Below are 23,738 nucleotides of genomic sequence, written 5' to 3'. Positions count from 1 at the left end.
CCCCCTCTCCCTCCCATCCTGCAGCCTCCAGTTCTCCCCAGGAATTGGAGACCCGCTGCAATAGGGTGACATGTGGCAGGATGGTGTTACAGGAGGAAGGACAAATTGGCAAAAAAAGAAGAAAACCATTAAAAGCTCTTCAATGCACAGAAGGGCGTCGATTGAGTGCATTTATCTATTTATATTTGGTGCAATTGTACCCCGCTGTTCAGCCAAAACAGACTCCCAGAGTGGCTAAAACGAAAATAGACCCTAGAATCTAAAAGACACGGCACGCAAGGAAAAAGGGACAGGGAGGGAAAAGGTGTAAAAAGCGATTGCTGGCGCCACTTCTTGAAAGTTATATAATAGTTCTTAAAGTGACCAGCTAAAAACAATTCAGGGGTAGGAACTGCCTAATGGAGCTGATCTTTCAGGAGAGGTGATGTGACAAGCTCTGCTTGTCATCTCTCCCACTGTGGCAGCCTGCTTGGATAATGTTAGGAGATGCCTGGGCGATATTAGGACAAGCCCAGGAACAGGCGACCTGAGTTTTGAATGGGATTCTACACCTAGGAAATAAGTTGCCTTTGCTAAAAGGTAGTCTAACGCTTCTTCTTTGTGATCTTTTTCTCCCTTAGGCTCTTGAATGGATCCATGACAATGGAGAATTTTATTTATCTACGCACACTTCCACTGGCTCCAGTATCCAGCATACTCAAGAGCTGCTAAAGGAGCATGAAGAATTTCAGATTACGGCCAAGGTAAATTGCGACGGCAGTTAAGGTCCCCTGCCATTTTCTTACTGTGTCTATTTTTATCTCTTTGGGAGAAGTTGATCAAAAGGGGTGCAAGGCAGTCAAGTGTGTTCCCTCTTCCCAACCACATGTAGTCTCTGCATCTGGACTGGGGGACCCTTTTCTGTCAAAGGCCACTTTCCCTGAGCATGCAGATGAAGGATGGAGCCAGAGACAAAAGTGACTGAGCAGGCTTCCAGGAAAGGACATATCTCTCTTGTTGCAGAGAGCCTTCTCCTTCATCCTCCTTACATCGCCTCATCTTTTGGGGCTTTCTCCACCATGATTTCCCCCTTCTTCTCTCCAGCCAGGCTCTGAAATTGAATTGAGGGGTGCATGTGACCCTTGGCCCAGTGGTTGCCTACCCCTCCTCTAAATAATAATAATAATAATAATAATAATAATAATAATAATAATAATAACAATAATAATAATACAGTCATACCTCGGGATACAGACACTTCAGGTTGCGTTTTTTCGGGTTACGGACCACCGAAACCCGGAAGTACCGGAACAGGTTACTTCTGGGTTTCAGCGGTCAAGCATGCACAGAAGTGCTAAATCGTGGCCGGCAGGGAGGGAGGGAGAGGAGCTGCTTCCTTTGAAATTTAAGGGACATTTAAGGGACATCCATCAATAAGGGACAGCAGTAGGACATGGCGCTGGAATAAGGGACTGTCCTTTCAAATAAGGGACACTTGACAGCTATGCATCTGGCTGTGTTTCCCCAGCCACTCTGGGCAGCTCCCAACAGAATATTAAAACTATGATAAAACATCAAGCATTAAAAACCTCCCTAAACAGGTCTGCCTTCAGATGTCTTCTAAAAGTCAGATAGTTGTTTATTTCCTTGACATCTGATGGGAGGGCGTTCCACAGGACAGGCACCACTGCCGGGAAGGCGTGGTTCCCTGTAGCTTCACTTCTTGCAGAGAGAGAACCACCAAAAGGCCCTTGGAACTGGCCCTCGGTGTCTGGGCTGAATGATGGGAGTGGAGACGCTCCTTCAGGTTCCAATGAGTTCTTTGAAATGACTGTGTGTTTTGGGGTGCTGCTGCTCTACTTTGCATTATGCATCTTGCCCGCTTGTGCCAAAGTTTCTTGTTAAAGGGGAAAAGAAGACAGCAGCAGCACCAATCACTCTTTTTGCTTTGTAACAGGGTCCTCTGTGTTCTGAAAGCATAAAAGGTTGGCTAGCTAAGCATGTAGGGACGTGGGTGGCGCTGTGGTCTAAACCACTGAGCCTCTTGGGCTAGCCGATCAGAATGTCGGCAGTTCGAATCCCCGTGATGGGGTGAGCACCTGTTTCTCTGTCCCAGGTCCTGCCAGCCTAGCAATTCAAAAGCACACCAGTGCAAGTAGATAAATAGGTACCGCTCCGGCAAGAAGGTAAACGGCGTTACTGTTCGCTGCTCTGGTTTCAGTGTTCCGTTGCGCCAGAAGCAGCTTAGTCATGCTGGCCACATGACCCAGAAAAACACTCTGCGGGCAAACACTGGCTCCCTCGGCCTGAAAGCGAGATGAGCGCTGCAACCCCAGAGTCGTCCGTGACTGGACTTACCGTATTTTCGCACCATAGGACGCACTTTGTTTTAGAGGGGGGAGAACAAGAAAAAAATATCTCCCCCTCTCTGCCCAGCGCCCCTTCAGTGAAGCGTCAGGAGGCGCTGCACAGAGAGGGGGAGAACTTTCCCCCTCTTGTTTTCCTGCTCTAAAACAAGGTGCCATTTAAGGTGCGTTCAGGCGGCTACCTTGGAAGCCTGGAGAGAGAGAGGGGGGGGTCGGTGTGCACTGACCCCTCTCACTCTCCAGGCTTCAGGTTCCTTTCGACCTGCTCTTTGGGGCTGGCGGGGGGAAGTCCACCACCAGCCCCAAAGAGCAGGTCAGGGAGCAGAGGAAAGGGGCAGCGGAGAGGCTCCTGCCATAGCCGCGCGTCACCTCTCCAGCCAGGAGAGGGTCGTGGGGCTATGGCGTCTTCGCTCCATAGGACGCACACACATTTCCCCTTCATTTTTGAAGGGGGAAAAGTGCGTCCTATAGAGCGAAAAATACGGTAACTGTCAGGGGTCCTTTACCTTTACCTTTAGCTAAGCATGTAATGAACAACTCAGCACTTGACCACTAAACCGCATTCTGCTTATATAGAGCAAGCAAAGATTTTGTGTGCTTTGTAGTCGCAGGTATTTTGTACCTACGGAGTCCATTCTGTGATGGATACGCATATTTGAGCTATGTTGTGAAAGGAACGCAAGAATACATTTCATTAGTTGATAGTGGTATCGAAACAATTTGAGTATGGTGTTTATCAGTAGTGTGTTTCAGGAAATGCAGGGTCCAGAGGAAGAACTGTGCTTGAGAAGTAAATGAATTTTATTTTATTTTATTTATGACCTGTGTGTGGTGCCTCAGAGCATGCCCTCAGAGCCAGTGTGGTGTAGTGGTTAAGAGCGGTGGATTCGTAATCTGGTGAACTGGGTTCGTGTCTCCGCTCCTCCACATGCAGCTGCTGGGTGACCTTGGGCCAGTCACACTTCTTTGAAGTCTCTCAGCCCCGCTCACCTCACAGAGTGTTTGTTGTGGGGGAGGAAGGGAAAGGAGACTGTTAGCCGCTTTGAGACTCCTTAGGGTAGTGATAAAGCGGGATATCAAATCCAAACTCCTCCTCCTCCTCCTCCTCTTCTTGTAGTAAAGAATTTCAACAAGAATCTTTGCTGGTTCTGTTATTGGATCCCACCTTTTATGCTCTTAGCTGTGCCGCTGAAGTTTGGTTTAAGTTGAGGCTGTGTCAGAGAGCCAGTCGCTTAAAAGACAACACCAACATCACCTTTTATATTCTTCTTATTCCAGTTCTTGAGATTTAGGCCATCTAGGATGGTTTATGTAAGGGGGGCCATAAAGCAATTGGCATGTGATGAGCAGGAAGACAGGGATTAGTTTGGGGGTTGTTTAGGAGAAAATGGAAAATGTAGGGGGATATAAATATGCTGGCTGTGAGGAATCCTCCTCCCTTACTTCTGCAAATCTATTGAGATATTCCTTGGCTTTCCTCTGCCACCAGGAGGACTAGAAACTTCAGCTCTCTGTTCCTTGCTTATCAGCAATCTGGGGTAACATAAACTTGAGCTGCAAGGCTGGAGGAGCAGATTTCTAAGATAAATTCTGCCTGTCAAATCCTGACTTTGTAGGACCCCGAAAACTCAAAATAGATGGTTCCTCCTTTAAATTGATGGTTTGAAATCAAATAACAATCCTGATTTTTTTGTCTTATGGCAAGAGCAACAGAAAGCTGTTCAGAGATGCCTCGTCTGTTTGCAAACTATCTGCTAAACATCTTGAAGGTCCCAGGCCACAGAGAGGTTAGGCTGGCCTCCACCAGAGCCAGGGCTTTCTCGGCTGTAGCTCCAATCTGGTGGAACGCTCTGTCACAAGAGACTAGGGCCCCGCGGGACTTGACATCTTTCCGCAGGGCCTGCAAGACAGAGCTGTTCCGCCTGGCCTTTGGTCAGGGCACAGCCTGACTCCCTCCTTTGGCAATCTTCACAGAACTCTAGCCCAGTGGTTGCCATTAATCTGATTTGAATTAATTTTATAATGAAATGATTTTAGAATGTTGTATTATTTTATTGTTGTTAGCCGCCCTGAGCCCGGCTTCGGCTGGGGAGGGTGGGATATAAATAAATTATTATTATTATTATTATTATTATTATTATTATTATTATTATTATTATCATCACTTGTGAGGATGCTTCTTTTACTGGATAGTTGTCATTCTGCCCCAGTTCTACCTTTCTGCCTTTTGTGTTTCCCACAGCAAACCAAAGAGAGGGTGAAGCTGTTGATACAGCTGGCAGACGGCTTTTGTGAAAAGGGCCATGCCCATGCAGCGGAGATTAAAAAATGTGTCACAGCGGTGGACAAAAGATACAGGGACTTCTCTCTGCGCATGGAAAAATATAGGACCTCTTTAGAGAAAGCCCTGGGGATCTCTTCGGATTCCAATAAATCGGTAAGTGCTGCAGGGTTTTTCGGGTTTTTGTTCTTCTGCTAGCAGAAACGTGGGCTGGCTTAGTGCGGCGGCTTAAGCTCCTTACTAGACAGCTGCCTTTTCTCTTTTTCCCCTGCCTCTGCTAATTCTGTTGTCTTCCCCCTCTTAATTCAGAGTAAAAGCCTGCAGCTGGATATAATCCCAGCCAGTGTCCCTGGGTCAGAGGTGAAGCTGAGAGATGCTGCTCACGAGCTTAATGAAGAAAAGAGGAAGTCTGCCCGCAGGAAAGAGTAATGCAGTGTTTTCCGCACTCTATAGAAATATTTGTGCATGGTTTAGCTTCGTGTGTGGTTTGATATCTCCCGCCCCCCCTCTATTTGTGCTTTTCCACTTCCCAGTACTAGCCTTACACATTGAAAGGAGCAGGCTTTTTGAGTAGATTAAATGTTTGGTTTTGTTTGTTTTTTTTAAAGCTCTCTTCCTATACAGATGGTAAATTTTAAGTTCTGCTTTTGGAAATTCTCCATATACATGATAAAAAAGGACAGTAAACCAAGCATGGTATACAGAAGAAAAAGGGAGAAATCAAAGGGTTCCACAAATACATGATTTATTATTTTTTTAGGAATCTGGCCTCAGTCTGTAAAATCCCAATGCTTTCACTTCTCGCTTTTTGTGTGTATTCTTTGGATATGCTTGAAGTGATTTATTTTCCGGGTTTGTTCACTGACTTTACAGCAGAGTTCCCCTGTTCAGACGTAACAGGGAACCCTGGCTTAATCCAAGCTACCATCTCCGTGCCAAAGCTGGTTCTCAAGGGGTGAGGGAGAAGTCTTCATAAACCATGCTTTATTCAGTCTTGGACTGTTGACCCAACGTTGTCTCTGCTTAAGAATCGGCGAAAACAAATAAACTCCCCCCCCCCCTATAATTACTTTGTGTGCTGGACCTCTGTCCTGCTATTCCTATTCACAATAGAAAGCAATGGTGAATCAAGAGGAGAGCGATGTGTGACAATTCCAGCACACTGATGTTTCCTTTCTGTTTCAAAGGTTCATTATGGCTGAGCTTATCCAGACAGAGAAGGCTTACGTGAGAGATCTCCGGGAGTGTTTGGATGTAAGTGTGTGACCATGTGGGGTGGGTCTCACGTAGAACTTTTGCAAACTGTAGAATTGAAGGGCCAATTTGTGCCATCTTGCATCGTAAGCCGACCTGTTTGGTCAACAGAATTGTACTAGGCAGCCATTGTTGACTTGGCCAGCATCTTGTTTTGCTGCTGCAAAACTCCCATGTTAGCTGGACATGGGCACAGTTTGTTTACACTTTTTATTTTTGGGGAGGAATCACCGTGAGCGGACTGCTGCCTTTGTTTACGCTTTGGTGTTTTCTATAAAAGAGATGATCCTCTGCTAATGCTTCCATTATGTGTATCGCACATTCGAGAACTGGCTCATTCTCTTTGAACAGAAATGCCTGTTCATTGTTAAAACCAGAGAGGAATCGTATTCCCGTTGTAGCTATTGCAGTGCTTGGATTTTAAACTCTATGACTTCATGTATACCATGAAGTATTTTGCCTATGGTTAGAATTTGTATAAAACCAGACCAGAGTTTACAATAAAAGCTAAAGTGGCCATACATTACAGATATTGGTGTGGTCTTGTATATCTCAGTTTTGGAAAGGTTGCTTTTTGAGTTGTTACCCTCAAGCAAATTCACAGTTCACCCTTTTTGTCTTGTGCTTTTGACCAGACATATCTATGGGAAATAACAAGTGGCGTTGAAGAGATCCCACCTGGTATTGTCAATAAGGAACATATTATCTTCGGAAACATGCAGGAAATCTATGAATTCCATAATAAGTGAGTATGAAGACCTGATGTCAGTAAAGACTGACTTAATGCATTTCTCACACTTGTAAAGAAATATATGGTTGTTATTTGCCTGTAAATATACCGAGAGAGTACGTAGCTACAATGGGTGAATCTTCAGTTCCTGTGGCACCCACTTTTTGTTAAACAGCTGGTTAAAATAGACTTTAAATCTCTAGGCCAGAACAAAAGTACAAAATGCCAGGTGGTTCAACCTGGTAGAGAATGAGATATTCTGTATTTCTTTTTCTTAGCAGATCTGCATAGTCCATAAACGAACAAGTATGACATTTCATTTTTCATTTATGGGGTGATAGCTGCAGAAAGCTCTTTTCAGATATCAGTAACGGTGAACTTGCCATAATTGGAGCGCACTGCCTGAATTCAGGATTTGTATGAAGCTTCATACTCAATAGAGGTGCAGAACAAAGAGTATTTGCCAGGGAGCTGGGGATATAACTGCACCACAGTGCACAAAAACCACGCCTAGGCCTCCTGTTAACAAGAAGCCAGTATTACCTGCTGGGAGGAGTTCAGAAATGCTAGTGCATTGAGTTGACAAAACGATGTTGCTTTTCTGTTTTTTAAAAAACATTCTCACAATTTCTGAAATGCTGCCCTGAACATAAGAACAAATACCAAACAGGCCTTGCAAGCAAAGAAGTCATCTGATGCACACTTGCGTGGCGGAGGAGCCCTATTTTATGCAAGATTTATCTGCGCAAACTGGAAGTCAGGAGGTCCTCTGTATGTTTTGAATGGTGGGCACCAGAAACAAGCTCTGTGCCACCCAGTTCTCTTGCCCTCCTGCACCTTTTAAGGAGTGACATTCAGATCTTAATGTGACCTGTGTGGAGACCTCTGCTCCATGTGGACATATACACAGATTTGGGGCTGTCTGTAGGCCCTTTCTTGGCTCCTCAGTATGCTACCCAGGATTATAGCCAAACCAGTTCTGAGTATGTAACTAGGAGTCTGTCATTTATTCATCTTCACTGTTGTGCTTGAAACTAGATCAGGGTGGGAGATGCAGTGGTATCTCTGGTTACTAACTTAATTCGTTCCGGAGGTCTGTTCTTAACCTGAAACCGTTCTTAACCTGAGGTACCACTTTAGCTAATGGGGCATCCCGCTCGATTTCTGTTCTCATCCGGAGGTAAAGTTCTTAACCCGAGGTACTGTAACCCAAGGTGTTTGTAACCTGAGGTACCACTGTATATTAATTGGGTTTCCACAGTGCGCCATAATTTCTAACTCTGTTATAGCGCACTGTGTGTTCAACGCCCAATTGGGGGCAGCTTGAGTTAGCCCTTCATGGTAGAGTAGAAGTGGGTTTTATGAAGTTTGGCTGCTGCTGTCGTCACACCTTTCATGTAACGTGTTGATTGTGTGGTCCAACCAAAGTAAAGCAATTTCGAAGTTGCATTTAGTTCTGTGAGGGAATCCCTAGCATGTAGCATCCTTTTATTTCTTCTGTTACTATTAGTCGAACGTAAATACTTCCGCTGAAACTGGATTTTACAGATAGTTTTTCACAGGTATATGTACGTATATGTTTATGGTCACTACTTAAGATTTTTGGGTATCCTAATGAAAATCTGGCAAGGGCTTTGAAAGTAATTTTGTCACTTTGTTGTTGTTTTACAGTATATTCCTGAAAGAGCTAGAAAAATATGAGCAGCTTCCTGAAGATGTTGGTCACTGTTTCGTCACTTGGGTAAGAGAGCTGGTTTTTTCTATAGCAAATAATCAGGTGTGTGTGTGTGTGAGAGAGAGAGAGAGAGGTGTTGTTAAAAAAACAACAGCCCTCTGTACATGTGACACCACTGTCCTGAAAAAGAAATTAAGTCAGATTCAGAGACATGTTATGAGAAGCTGAAGACTAATGGGGTCCATCAGCTCTATAAAGAGCCAACTTAATTTTTTTCTGCCATTTATTTCTATTGATTTTTCAAATTACTACAAATAATTGCCAAATTGATGCAATCTAAAGAGCCAACTCTAAATTGTGTTGGGGCATAGAAAATGGTTTGCAGATTGCGAATAAGAATTCTGTGTTTCAGTTTTAAAGAATACAAAGAGGCACGAAACAGGATCAAAATGCAACAATTTTAGAATGAAATTAAAACAACTCATGGTGGATCCTTGGAATTTATTGATGTAGAATAGATTCATGGTTAGAATCTTTAACTGCTAGGCGAAGACACGTTTGTTAATAACATCTGAATGGATGAGTGTCAGAGGGCCTGTTTCAGTTTTAACTTTATATTCTGACTTTTCTTTCCTCTTTAATTGCTCTTGCAAGTTTCCTTATCCAGCTGAGTAGGATAAGAAAATGATCCTTTGCAAGCTAAAGTTTGAATCAGATGTAACGTTTGGAAGAAAACACTCAAAATTTGTTTGTGTTTTTGCAGGCAGATAAGTTCCAGATGTATGTGACTTACTGCAAGAACAAACCAGACTCTACGCAGTTGATACTGGAACACGCAGGTTCTTATTTTGATGTAAGTACCAGGACCCTTGTGCTTGAATTAAATTTCTCACCTTTTGAAAGTACAGTGGTACCTTGGTTTACAAACTTAATCCGTTCCGGAAGTCCGTTCTTAAACCAAAGCGTTCTTAAACAAAGGTGTGTTTTCCCATAGCAGCGGGGGACTCAATTTGCAAATAGAACACACTCAACAGGAAGCTAAACATGTTCTGCTTCCAAGGCAAAGTTCACAAACCAAAACACTTACTTCCGGGTTTGCAGCGTTCTTATTCCAAGTTGTTCGTAGACTAAGCTGTTCTTAAACCAAGGTACCACTGTATGTTTATGAATGAGACACCTCTCTGTGTGTGTGTGGTTTTTAGACAGTAGAAGTTCATAATGAGTTGAGCAATATCCTATTAGTTGTTGTTCATTTTTTAAAGTTACCAGCCTGCAGACTTCAGGATGCCTCATCGAAAGGGGTGCTGCTATTATATTGTAATTTAGCACCCATCAGCCACAGAACTCTGTGAGTGGAATTATAAACTGCCCCGTGGTCATTCTATCCTGGACATTAAAAAATAAAATAAAAACAACTCAGCAAGAATATATTCAGTGTCCCTAGTTGTGTGTACACACACACACACAAATATCAATATGCTGTTATTTCAACAGCTGGAGCAGAAATTGCTTTTAAAATACGGTGCTTTGTTCCTCTTTGAAACCATCAACTGTATTGTGCTTGTAGGATTTGCAGAAATAGGACAAGGCGCAGTATATCTCTGCCAGGCATAAGTGAAAGACGAAATCTGCTTCTGGAAGCACAAACGGCTCAGGAATACATATAGGGGCTTAAAACATTATATTCTGAGTATTATAACTTAGTCTAGCTGGTATAGATTGAACAGATCACTATATTAAAAACCCCTACCAGTGTGTTGTATAAAGAGTAAAGGTAAAGGTAAAGGTACCCCTGCCCGAACGGGCCAGTCTTGACAGACTCTGGGGTTTGTGCGCCCATCTCACATCTAGAGGCCGGGGGCCAGCGCTGTCCGGAGACACTTCCGGGTCACGTGGCCAGCGTGACAACGCTGCTCTGGCGAGCCAGAGCCGCACACGGAACGCCGTTTACCTTCCCGCTGGTAAGCGGTACCTATTTATCTACTTGCCCCCGGGGGTGCTTTCGAACTGCTAGGTTGGCAGGCGCTGGGACCGAGCAGCGGGAGCGCACCCCGCCGCGGGGATTCGAACCGCCGACCTTTCGATCGGCAAGCCCTAGGCGCTGAGGCTTTAGCCCACAGCGCCACCCGCGTCCCGTTTGTATAAAGAGTAGTGAAGAATAAACACACATTTTAAAAAGGCATAGGATGTTAATCAGATCAACCATGCTAAAGTAAAGGTAAAGGGACCCCTGACCATTAGGTCCAGTTGTGACCGACTCTGGGGTTGTGGCACTCATCTCGCTTTATTGGCCGAGGGAGCGGGCATACAGCTTCCGGGTCATGTGGCCAGCATGACTAAGCCGCTTCTGGAGAACCAGAGCAGCACACGGAAATGCCGTTTACCTTCCCACTGGAGCGGTACCTATTTATCTACTTGCACTTTGACATGCTTTCGAACTGCTAGGTTGGCAGGAGCAGGGACCAAGCAACGGGAGCTCACCCCATTGCGGGGATTCGAACCACCGACCTTCTGATCGGCAAGTCCTAGGTTCTGATCGGCAAGTCCTAGGCTCTGTTTAACCCACAGCGCTACCTGCATCCCTAGCTCAACCAAAGACCTGGTTAAAAAGGAACGTTTTTGCCTGGAGCTGAAAGGTGTATAATGAAGGCGCCAGGCGAACTTCCCTGGGGAGAGCATTCCACAGATGGGGAGTCACTGCAGAAAAGGCCCGTTCTCATGTTGCCACCCTCCGGACCTCTTGTGGAGGAGGCACATGAAAAAGGGCCTCAGAAGATGATCTCAGGGTCTTGGTAGGTTCATATGGAAGCAAACTTGGGTGGTCAAGTTTGGACGTAAAATGGCTCCACCCACATATAAGGTAACAGTAGCTCCTTAGGTTTGCAGAAATGTGTTCATTTTTAAATTGAAAGCAAAGGAGCAGGTGGGATGGACGCTAGAAGCCCAGTGAAGGTCTCCAGGAAGTATGCAATGGCACCAAGAAGGGAAGTTCTTGAATTCCAACAATTTAATACCATCTTACAGGCTTCCCACTGTGAGAACAGGATGCTAGACTAAATGGACTTTAGACTTCACATGGGCGCATGCAACCCACCACATTCATGCATTATTCTATTTGTTTTTAAAACTCGTAGCTCCCTCTGCTGGCTTTTTCTAGAAGAAAAATATCCTCTCTGGTACAATAAGCAGTCCTTAAAACGGCAGATCCACATGTGGTGGACGTGTGAAAAGATTAAGATTTGGGGGGGGGGTATACAATGAATTAAAAAAGATGATGGGGATAACTTTTACTAAAAAACCAGAGGCATTTCTATTAAGTATTTTAGATAAAGAGATCCCCAAAAATCTAAGAGAGGTATTCTTGTATGCAACTGCAGCGGCTCATATACTCGTGGCCAAGGGATGGAAAGATCACGAGGTTCCAAAAATAACAGATTGGCAAATCAAATTACAGAAATTGGTGGAGACAGCTCATCTGACTAATAAACTCAGAGGAAACTCAAAGCAAAAATTTGCGGGAAAATGGGATGCTTATAGAAGATATGTTCAAAAATACAATAATAGTTTTGACTCCAGGCTATCATTTGAGTGAAAAAGGAACTAAAAGGAGGTGGACAACAATTAAGGATTTATTATGTTTTCAGAATGTATTGGAAAAATTATATAGAAAGGTTTATTGTTTTGTGTACATTCAAATGTAAGATAAAATATATGCAAAGGGACTTGACAGGAAGTCAAAGTTGAAGAAAAGATTTTGGAAGATAAAAGGGGGAAAATATTTACTTTCATTATTATCATTTTCTGTGCGGGTGTGGGTGTCTGCACATATGTGTGTTTTTGTATGCATTGTTCGGGAGGAAATAAGACGGCAAATAACAAATAACAAACTAAATATTGATGTATGTAATTTTTATTTCTTAATTATATTTAGTGATAGTATGGCTGTATTGTTTTTTGTAACATAAAACCATTCAGTAAAAATTAAAAACAAAAACAAAAAAGGGCAGATTGCACTCATAGGCTGTCGCCCTCCCATCCATCTCCCAATGTTCTCATTTCTGCAACCAGAATAAATACTGTAGAGGAATGGTTGATTATAGTTTCTCTTGGAATGGATGAGAATATGATGTGGCATGTAAATAAAATTAGTAAGCGTGCGCCTGGATGTTGGATTTGCTATATTGTATTTTGTGTGCGTTTTCTTTAGGCATGTGTGTCCTTAAAAAAATTACTTCATTAAAAAGAAATTAAAAGGAAGGTAGTCGAGGAGCTTACAACACCAAAGACAGAGATTGCAGGGTACCAATAGAGGAAGGGGCTTTTGGGGAAAGAATCTGAAAACTCATGCTAGGTTCTCATCATAACTGCAACACATCTGAACATTTCTGTGTTATGCTGATGAGAAGCAAGTAACACTTGCCTTCTGTTAACACTACCCAACTTTCATGACATTGCACTATTAATATATTTATTATTATTATTATTATTATTATTATTATTATTATTTTATTTTATTTTATTTTATTTTATTTTATTATTTGTAATCATCCCAGCTGATCAGGTTGGCCCAGCCAACACTCTAACTCTACCAAGAGTTCTGTGTATTATTTTTTTAGTTGCCTCTGGTTTTTTCCTCATCCTGCTCGTGGTGGGAATTCGAGTAAATAACGCTCTTCATAATGAGTGGCTTAGAATCATAGAATCATAGAGTTGGAAGAGACCACAAGGGCCATCGAGTCCAACCCCCTGCCAAGCAGGAAACACCATCAGAGCACTCCTGACATATGGTTGTCAAGCCTCTGCTTAAAGACCTCCAAAGAAGGAGACTCCACCACACTCCTTGGCAGCAATTTCCACTGTCGAACAGCTCTTACTGTCAGGAAGTTCTTCCTAATGTTTAGGTGGAATCTTCTTTCTTGTAGTTTGGCTCCATTGCTCCGTGTCCGCTTCTCTGGAGCAGCAGAAAACAACCTTTCTCCCTCCTCTATGTGACATCCTTTTATATATTTGAACATGGCTATCATATCACCCCTTAACCTCCTCTTCTCCAGGCTAAACATGCCCAGCTCCCTTAGCCGTTCCTCATAAGGCATCGTTTCCAGGCCTTTGACCATTTTGGTTGCCCTCCTCTGGACACGTTCCAGTTTGTCAGTGTCCTTCTTGCCAGCCATAGTTCTGTTTTGTGTGAAAGTAGTTACAGTCCTGTGCTCACTTTGATAACCCCCATGGAACTTAGTGGTACTTGCTTTTAACTAAACAAATGTTGACTCCACCTAAAAATTGTAAACCGACTTTGGATCTCATAATACAGATGCATAACTACTGTGAGTTCTGCTCCCATTCTTGAAACAGAGAATGCTGCAGCAAACTTTCTAAGTTGGCTACTACTCTCATATATTTTTCTTTCCAACACAGGAGATACAGCAGCGGCATGGGCTAGCCAATTCAATCTCCTCATACCTTATTAAACCTGTCCAGCGGATAACAAAATACCAGCTTCTTCTAAAGGTAAGCACCATTTTCTTATTGGCATAGCCACCAGATGTGTGGGTGGGTACCTTTTACACCCAAAAAGGTGCTGCTTCAAATGGCTTATGTATTTGAGTGTGGATATTGAGGTACAAAATAGGCTTATTGTGTCAGTTATGAAGGACATAAATCCTTTACTCTTTAAAAAAAGGGTGATAAATTGTCATAGGGTTCTTTCAGAAATCACATTTCTAAAGTGCACCTTCAGTCTACACTTCATGCAGGCAACACGATTGCTACAACATGCACAGCAGTGCAGTTCTACATCTTGTACATGAATCCAGGACACCTGTCCAAACAGTGTACGCATGTATGTCTTCTATAGGTTATGTACTGCAAGAGCGCACACTTAATTTGGCAACTATGTTTACCACTTCACGTTTTGCAAATGTTTGATGGGATGTACAGTGGTACCTCGGATTAAGTACTTAATTCGTTCCAGAGGTCCGTTCTTAACCTGAAACTGTTCTTAACCTGAAGCACCACTTTAGCTAATGTTCTGTAACCTGAAGCGTATGTAACCTGAGGCACCACTGTACCAGGAAAAATAGAGCGGTGACGTTTGCCATGTGAAGCATGTGTTCTGTGCTAAGTGGATTTTCAGGACCACCTTTTGATTTAGGTTTTTAATGGCATTCAATTAAATGTTTTTAAATAATATATAACTTTTTTTTAAAGCATAAGTGTTTGGGGATGAGGAAGATTAAAAGCCTTAAATGAATAAATGAGGAGCTTCAATCCCATGCAGTTGTACTTTGGTTGCATTCTGACCCAAAGGGCCCCACTTGAAGCAATTTACAGCAAACCATAAAATACAAATTTAAAACAACAGTAAACAGCATAAAATGTTCAGCAGCACAAAAACAAAACCATCAGTGGGCAGAGAGCCAGACAAGGATCTGATCAGAGCGAACAGACCATTGAAGCCCTGTTTGAACTTCCTGAAAGATGCTTGATGAGCTTCTGGGGGGAGGAATTCCCAGAAAGCCCCACCCCCCATGCAGCCCTAGAGATCCTGTCCCAAAGAGCTTAGTAGGGAGGGAGAATCAGATAGGAGCAGGCGGTGCTTTAAATACCACAGCCCAAAACCATTTAGGACTTTGAAATCCAACATTTTTGAATTTGTCTCTCAAACAAGCCAGGAACCAAGGCGGATCATATAATGTCAGAGTGATGGGCCTTTGGCACCTAGTGTCCTCACCAGCTTCAGTCTCCAGCACTCTTCCGAGGCAGTTCCATGTGCGGAGCATTGCTGTAGTCCAGCCTAGATGTGGCAGCGATTGCAGGCATCTGTTCTCCATTTGGGGCACAGTCTGTCACCCCCTTTTAACATCTGCCAATCAGCATGGTTACGTTGACCCCTGAGGCTGCTCCCACACTGGCCAATGTGAACACTTTCCTAGCCGTGCAGCTCCTCTTATTACAGTTATACCTTGGAACTTGAACGGAATCCGTTCCAGAAGTCCTGTTCGACTTCCAAAACATTTGGAAACCAAAGCATGGCTTCTGATTGGCTGCAGAAAGCTCCTGCAGCCAATCGGAAACTGCAGAAGCCCTGGCGGACATTCAGCTTCCAAAAACAGTTCCAGGTTTGCGGCGTTCAGAAACCAAAATGTTCGAGAACTAAGCTGTTTGAAAACCAAGGTACGACTGTATAGTGTTTTGGGCTTACAGGGCAAAGGGGCCATATTTTCAGACATGAGGCTAAACAAGCTGCTAAATGAACTTCACACGTTGTTGTTGTTTTAAAAATTGTATACTGCCCTATATCCATGGTCTGGGGGCAGTTCACAATATACGAAGCACAAAATACGAAATAAAAATAATCAAAACAATAAAACAGTACTGATGTATACACACTTACAAACAACATAAAGGTAAAGGTAAAGGGACCCCTGACCATTAGGTCCAGTCGTAACCGACTCTGGGGTTGCAGCGCTCATCTCACTTTATTGGCCGAGGGAGCCGGCGTACAGCTTCCGGGACATGTGGCCAGCATGACTAAGCCGCTTCTGGCGAACCAGAGCAGCGCATGGAAATGCCATTTACCTTCCCGCCGGAGCGGTACCTATTTATCTACTTGCACTTTGACATGCTCTCGAACTGCCAGGTTAGCAGGAGCAGGGACCGAGCAATGGGAGCTCACCCTGTTGCTGGGATTCGAACCGCCGACCTTCTGATCAGCAAGTCCTAGGCTCTGTGGTTTAACCCACAGCGCCACCTGCGTCCCTTATAAACAACATACTCCCCAATAAAAGCCCCTAAACAATACTCCAGCCCACGGATGGAAAATCTAAATTAACATGTAGCATTTAACAACAATTTAAAACAACCCAACCCTCCAATTAAAACAGCACCCACGCAAGTTAAACCCTCATCCCTGTTAAAACAGTAATTTTAACACAAGGGGGCTGGCCCCACACCCTTGTTCCACCCTCGAAGTGCTGCCACCACAGAGACGACGCTCTTTGGTGTCTCCCCTTTGGCGGCGGCGGCCCCACCAGGAAGTTTTTACTTGGAAAGCAGCCACAGAAAAGTCAGTTACTGTGTCAGTCAATTCATGCAAGGAGCGCCTTGCTTGACAAGGTTTCCTTTGGTTTGTGAAGTCGTCGGGAGGAAAAGTAAAGGAAGAGCTGGGGTTCATCCCAACTGGCCTGAGCGTACGAAATCGAAAGGAAAAGTGCCCTTGTTAGGCTCCTCTTGCCGCCTGGACAAATCAGTGCGCCTAATAAAATCTAGAATATGTAACTGGAGACAATTGCTTTGCATATGCGTTACTGCTCTTGCTTATTCACAGGCACTTCATTTTATTCATAAATTAAGTCTTGTTGTTTGCTTACAGTCTAGCCCCCACCTCTCTTCCGTGGTTTTAATTAAACATGTTGCTTCCCTTCCCTTGCATCCCTCCTTCCTCTGTGTAGTCAGCAGCAGAGAGGGATCCCGTCTTTCCAATATGCTTCAGAGAGCAAGGTTACTGTGCACCTGCTCAGCAGAGTGTCCAGGGACCCAAAATCCATTAAAAGCAATTAAAGGAGGTTTGGCAGATGGTAGAGCTTGCGTATGAATAACTAGGCAAGAGACTTGAGAGCCAGCCCATGAATGAAATTGTCTACCAAATGAAATCTGTGACATCCAAGCAACTTTTCTGTATTGTATTAGATGCACTTAATCCATCTCCTTTGGATCCCTTTTCAGTGTCACAGGGGGGGATGGGGACGACCCCAAAGTAATTTAGTTTTTTCTGGAATACAGTAACCTAGTTTTTTTCTGGAGCACATTAATAGCCCTTTGAGAAACCTCAGGCATTCTTTATACCGAAAGGCTAAGGTGTTGTTTGCTGAAGATTTTACACTAGCCTCTTAGATAAAAGCAGTGGGGCTTGTTTATAATTAAATGATGGGGCAGAATTCTAAATGTGGGGAGAAATTCAGACCCGTGGTATAGTTGAGTAATTTGAAGACTTCAGGCTTAATGTCCGCGTGGATTTATTTATTTTTTGGAGAGTGCTTTTTAGATGGCAGTGGGTATCGCTTTGCTTGCTTAAAAACATGGTAAGACAACCCTGCTGTGCTTTCTGTCCCCTGCTTCTTCCATTGAGTAAGTGGGGTCCTGAACTTCTGCCCCACAGTCCTGCTCCAACAGCACCACTGCTTCACACATTGATTTCCTGACATCTAATGCTCCTCTCCATCTGGTACAATCAGGGTCAAGCTCAAATCCCTTTGGGACTGACCCCCCCCAATTTCTGACCACAGAGCCAGTCTTACCTGCCATTGCTTTTTCCCTAACTTTTTGAGACACTTGGGGTGTTGGCAAAGCATGCTGATACCCAGGCTCTGAGTTCTGGGAGTGTGGTTATATGCTCATAAATAGCATTCATGCAAAGCCATGCCAGTAGCGTAACATTGCCCCATCCTGCTGTTCTCCATTTCCCCAGTAATTTGGGGAACAGTGGAGATCGCATTGGGCTCTGCAGTAGGGACCTGATATGCTCCAGGTCTTCTTTGGAGAGTAGGTGAATTTTCAGTTGTCTGACAGGCAGTCTGTGCTTCCTGAATTATTTCCAAAGGGTACTGGGGGCAGTGTTTGTATATAAAGCCGCTGACTTTTGTGCCACAGTTCCCCCCCCCCCGAAGTTTTCCCTTTTGTGACAGTTCTCAGGTGCTAACAAGCTTTACTGTTGGTTTTTGTGAAAGGAATACAGTGGTACCTCGGGTTAAGTACTTAATTCGTTCCGAGGGTACGTTCTTATCCTGAAACTGTCCTTTAACCTGAAGCACCACTTTAGCTAATGGGGCCTCCCGCTGCAGCTACGCCGCCAGAGCACAATTTCTGTTCTCATCCTGAAGCAAAGTTCTTAACCTGAAGCACTATTTCTGGGTTAGCAGAGTCTGTAACCTGAAGCGTATGTAACCCGAGGTACCACTGTAGCGGGAGAGCAGTTTCCAATACTTAAGAGTGTTTCTTAGCCTCCTCTGAAACCCTGGACATTGTGACCTATGGAGATGAGCCATAGCTGAGCAAAAGTGCATTCTTTGCACTCATAAGATCCCGCATTTGAACACTCGTATCTCCAGTTAAACGCTGTTGGGTTACTTCCACTGGGAAGGATCTCTGCCCTGAGGACCTGTACAGTCACTACCAATCAGAGTAGACTGACTGACAGCATCACAATTGGGGATTGTGATTCCATCTGACATCAGACAATCTCCATCCCCTGAAGGTTTCGAATGGGCCTTGAAGATTTTAGTACAGCCTTTAGCAGCTTACATTATCTTGAGTTTCAGAGCCAGTATTTTCACCTGATTTTGCTAATTTTATGTTATGCTAGATCAGTGTTCATCCTCTTGTCATATAATAATGTTCTGAAACCTGTTTTGAGATTCACATGGTGGAGTTTTTTGTATTATTTATTGAGGCTTGAGTTGTATTCTGTTGTATGTTTGATCTGCGGCTTGTAAACCACTTTGGGAATAATTTTTCTTTGAAAAGCAGTATACAGATTTGTAAAAACCGAGAGATCCAAGCGTGATAAGCACTGTAATAAGTGATTTTGTTGTCTTTGCAGGAGCTGCTCACCTGCTGTGAGGAAGGCAAAGGAGAAATTAAAGACGGCTTAGAAGTGATGCTAAGTGTGCCAAAGCGAGCAAACGATGCCATGCATCTCAGCATGCTGGAAGGTAGGATCCAGGGCATTCCCTTTGCTCTGTGAAAACTTATTTCTAAGAACTCCACAGCAGCTCTGGGTAAACACCTATTTACATGACAGCCTGTGGCAAGCAAAAATCACCTCCAGGTGACCAGGGAAGGTTTTGTAACCTGGAAAACAGCTTTAGAAATTGTGATTGCCATTGCTCCAACCACACTGAAATAGTCTGCTGGACCATGAGGTTCCACTTTCACAGTCTGTGTTCAGGTTGTTCATACATTGGTAATGGGGAAGGCCTTTTTATTGTACAACTCATTTCTTACCAGTAGAGGGATATGCAACCAGATAATAAGAGATCAGGCCCATGGTGAAATCACTAAGCAGCTAGTTTGTGGCACACAGTCCATTTATATTCAAACAGCATCTTGGGTGTGGTAGAATCATCGCCAAATTACTACTTTGAGGTGAATTTTGAGGGTTCTGCGGAGGAGAAATTTATGTAGGCATTTCATTGGTCAATTAAAATATTTGTTATAAGTATTAAAAATGTGTGTTATTGCTGCCTTTTTCATCTTTTACAATGACAACAGGTTGAAGGGTTCTGTCTTTAATAACATACCTGGTCAATGCTTTCTAGAACATTTCATCTTAAATCTTTATCTTGACCTTCCCATAACTTGAGTTCCTGCTTAAAAGATGTCACATGTTCAGTTTTTTTTTAAAAAAGCAAAACTGATGGCCTCTGATTGAAAAACCAACTTTCGCAGTTACATTTTATATGAATTATGTCTGTCTGCATGCTTAGTTTTTTGAAAGTTTTTTTTAGTTCAAGATTGAACTTTTTTGGAAACCTTTTCCTCAATAAACAATCACTTACCTAGTAAACCTTTTATTTTTGCCTTCATGGTCTGTCACTTTGCACAGTTTCTAAACCCTGAGTAATTCATATCAGTAGTAGTTTGTGAGGCCTTTACTACCACATATGTAAGCAGAAATGTTGCAGTGACCATGAAATCTAACATTAGTAGTTGCCTTGTCAGGAAGCATGTGGGCAGGCTTTATGGAATATTCCAATATTTCTTTTACACAGGTCAGCCTTTTAAACAAGCTCTGTTGAACATTTGCATGGTTGACATGTTGACATCTCAAGTGAAAGCATTTCCTTTTAGGAGCTGATTTCTACGGCTCCAAATCCATCTGTTGATACTTGTGTCCTTTGATGGATTATATAATAGACTTTATTAAAGTGAACAGTTCCTTACTACCATATACATACATTTTCAGTTTGGCGAGGCAGGGATGGAAGTGATGGAAATTGTGTTTCACTATTTCAAGCCGGTTCTGTCTTTGGTTGATGCTCTTTGGAAAGTATAAAAAGCTTCATCCATGTTAAACCATTGGCTTGTGTCTTTACTGCGGACTGAATACCTTTTATATGGAGCTAATAAATGAAAGCATCTCCCATTTAATAATAGGGAATGAACTTTTAAGTAATCATGATTTATTCCCCTTGTTTTCACAACTCCTTTATGGGTTTGTAAATTCAAGGTAGCAGCTACATTCCAAATGGCTATTTGGGAGACACTAGTTTTAAGAACTGCTACATGAAGCCATATTAGCTTTTCTAAAAGAGGCATTGTATTTATGCATGCGGTCCATCCCTAGCAGGTTGAAATGAAGCACAATTCTGGAAGTTCTGGAACCATTTTTGGTTGAGAATCAGTTGAGTCAAAACTGTTATTAGAAATTTCCATTGCAAAGCAGCTTGTAATCCCTTTTGTTTTGTTTTTTTGAGGAGGGGGAAGACAACTTCAATGAAGTTTTGCAAAATGGAAATATTGTTCAGTGCAAAATTAAATGCTAAATAATACATTAAAATATGTTGGTAGCTTTACTGAGTACTTACGAGACTGTAACAAAGTATTAAGGCAGGGGACTTCCAATTTTGCATTTTCAGGAAAACCCTTGCAAGGACATGTTGATTATGTAGATTAGTTATCTTAGAGGTATGTAGCTTGTCCATCATTACTAACCTTGTCATGGGGCGGGGGGGACCTTAAAGGCTTCTGAGGAAGTCCAGTGGTTTCCCAGAACTAGTTCAAAAACTGCTAAGGTAAGAGAGTGTAGGAAGCTTTGTCACTAAAATAGAGCTTTTTGGCTCCCCATCAGCCTCCATTTCTCTTTGCTTCTTTCAACTATTCCAACTTTCTTTCTAGGTTTTGATGAGAACATTGAATCTCAGGGGGAGCTTATCCTTCAGGAATCCTTCCAAGTGTGGGACCCCAAAACTCTCATTCGTAAAGGTCGCGAGAGGCACCTTTTCCTCTTTGAGATGTCGCTGGTCTTCAGTAAAGAAGTGAAGGACTCCAGTGGGAGAAGCAAATACATCTACAAGAGCAAATTGTTTGTAAGTTTGAAGCGAAAACCCAGCCAAATCTAGTTATTAACGACAAGCAGATGGGCTCGGATGTTGCAACCATGCGGAGCTTTTCGGTATAGTCACTACTCTTCCAGGCTTTCCTTCGAGGCTGGAGAAAGGAAAAGAGCCATTTGAAGGTTAACTGTTTGCTGTAATAGGGCCATACTATTTGGCAGCTGTAGGGAAAATGACAAATCTTGCAAAGCCAAGGGGAAAGATAGCTGGAGGAGCACAGATCCATTTCAGAGGCCTCATTCTCTGCACATCGCTGACACGGACTGGCTGGCCCAGTTGCTAGCCAAACACTTGGTTGGGGCCGCTCAAAGCCTGGCCAATTAACTTCAGTCTTCATTATTCCATTTTTGAAGCTCAGACACGTGGTGCTCTCTAGACGCCATTTTGCCTCTAAAGAATCAACAGCTTTTTAAGGAAAAACAGATCTGATGCAGGAGTGTGCTCACTTGAAAACCACAGCAGGGCATTTCAATTTACCAGTCTTATAATAGCCAACTAGTAATCGCAGACCCAGCTCCTGGGATTGGGTGGAGGGATGGATGTGAGAAGAACTCAGGCAAAAGGTGTAGCAAGTTAATTATTTGCAGTCTTCTCTAATGGACTGATGTGGAAAGAGAGTGGCTTCTGGTTTTCTCCTTTTTTGCAGATCAAGTGAGAAAATTGGGTATTTTAGGGTCTTTCTTTCTCTTATGTGCTGATGAGGATTCCTACTTTTTTAGGGGGTTCCATTGTCATATCGTTTTAAATGTCCAGGGGTGGAGAGGTGCTGGCTCGAGTCCTCATTTAATGAAGTGAAAAGCTTTCCAAGTTCCCAAATCCAAATAACAATCCTTCCTTTGTGGAAATCATCAGTTTTGCAGATCCAAGGCAGACGTCTATTAAGAGCTTCATTAGTTCTTCCTTGTGCATTTCTGACAATTCCAACATCAATGACTGCTGGCTTTCAGGGAAAGTCTTTCTGCAGTGGCCATTCCAATGCACAGATTCCTCCATGTGGAAAGGCCCTTTAAATGTACCTGTTTAGAAATGGGTCCTGTATTGTGATTCTTAATTGAGAAGATTGTGGGTGTCGTTCCACATAATTAAAAGACCTCAAATTTATTAATAGTTGGATGATTTGAGTAGTACACAGGTATTTTCAGAGAGGGTCCCATGGAAAACATATTGTGGTTTATGCCTTTTTATTGCAAAAGGAACTAATATTAGTGTCGAGAGCCAGAATGAGGGAGCTGAAACAGTCACATATGCACCTCCTAGCATGGTTCTACAACTGTGACCTAGAAACAGACCCAACATTAGACAGAAGAATAACTTCAGGGCACAGACTGCCAGTCACGCCAATTTGCGTGAAAGCTTTTGACTGATGCAACCAAACATGATAGCTTTTGTCCTAAACCAGGATTTGACCTAGAGCTTTCAAAGGAAGAGACTCACAAATTTATTCCACTGAACCATGTAAAGTGAGAATGATCTACAACCGATTGTCAACTGCAGCATGTCAAAGAACAAAATCCAGACATGTCATCTTTTGGCTTTTGAAATTATTCCAGTGTTCTGCTTTTTGTCCAGAATTATTGATAGAGCCTCTCTTTGTCCTATGTAGAGTTAAGATCCTGAACTACTTTATTCTGCAGTATCCTGTTTGACAACTGAAACAGAATGCAGAAAAGAAGTAGAGAAATAAACATTCCTAGAAGGGGGCTACAGAAATCTTCTGAAAATGCCAGCATAATAATGGATCCTTCAGAGTACTGATTGACACCCACTCTCACGAGAGAGAGAAAATACACACTAACAATTTTATAGCTAACTATAACTGTGATCCTAATGCATAACTACTCATAAATAAGTCCTATTCAGTTTACTGGGGTAAGTGTGTATATGATTGCAGTCTAAACCGAAGCATTTTTGGATAGTCTTTGTCCCAGTAATGACAAAGTAGATGAGAAAGGAAGGTAATTATGGAAGCTTACTATAATACTCAACCTATCATAAAACACCCTATAAATCAGTAACTGACATGCTCATTCTTTTATCTCAAAGTAGCAGGAATCTGAGATTAGCAACTGGAAATTAATTACTGTCGATCAATACCTGTGTCATGTTTAACGAGCTGTAACTTTCCCAAAATCAGCAACCTCTGTCCATTCAGAGCATTCAAAAATACAGTAGAATTTTAGCAATAGCTTGGTCAGATCACAAAATACTTTTTATTTAAGATTATGGCAGAGCAGACATTAGAAATCACTTAAGAAGTATTTAGTGTTCTTGACTAAGGCGGGGAAAGGACAGACTGAAGGTTGGCCATGGAATATGGATAAAATACAGGGCTGTTGTCAAC

The 23,738-nt window shown here is 42.9% G+C and overlaps 1 protein-coding gene across 7 annotated transcripts in view; it reads left to right on the top strand.

The window, feature by feature from the left end:
* The window catches only part of TRIO (trio Rho guanine nucleotide exchange factor), a 281,042-nt gene that overhangs the window by 167,961 nt on the left and 89,343 nt on the right, over window positions 1-23,738 (top strand). For all 7 annotated transcript variants that reach the window (XM_082234103.1, XM_082234106.1, XM_082234105.1 and 4 more), the window contains exons 21-30: window positions 621-743; window positions 4,588-4,782; window positions 4,936-5,051; window positions 5,814-5,880; window positions 6,516-6,625; window positions 8,282-8,351; window positions 9,049-9,138; window positions 13,701-13,793; window positions 18,883-18,994; window positions 21,180-21,370. In XM_082234103.1, the coding sequence (XP_082090229.1) occupies window positions 621-743; window positions 4,588-4,782; window positions 4,936-5,051; window positions 5,814-5,880; window positions 6,516-6,625; window positions 8,282-8,351; window positions 9,049-9,138; window positions 13,701-13,793; window positions 18,883-18,994; window positions 21,180-21,370 (1,167 nt within the window). The remainder of the gene's footprint in view (window positions 1-620; window positions 744-4,587; window positions 4,783-4,935; window positions 5,052-5,813; window positions 5,881-6,515; window positions 6,626-8,281; window positions 8,352-9,048; window positions 9,139-13,700; window positions 13,794-18,882; window positions 18,995-21,179; window positions 21,371-23,738) is intronic.

The sequence above is a fragment of the Podarcis vaucheri genome (genome assembly GCF_965113315.1).
Source record: "Podarcis vaucheri genome assembly, chromosome: 8".
Lineage (NCBI taxonomy): Eukaryota > Metazoa > Chordata > Lepidosauria > Squamata > Lacertidae > Podarcis > Podarcis vaucheri.
This window is presented reverse-complemented; position numbering and strand designations above follow the sequence as displayed.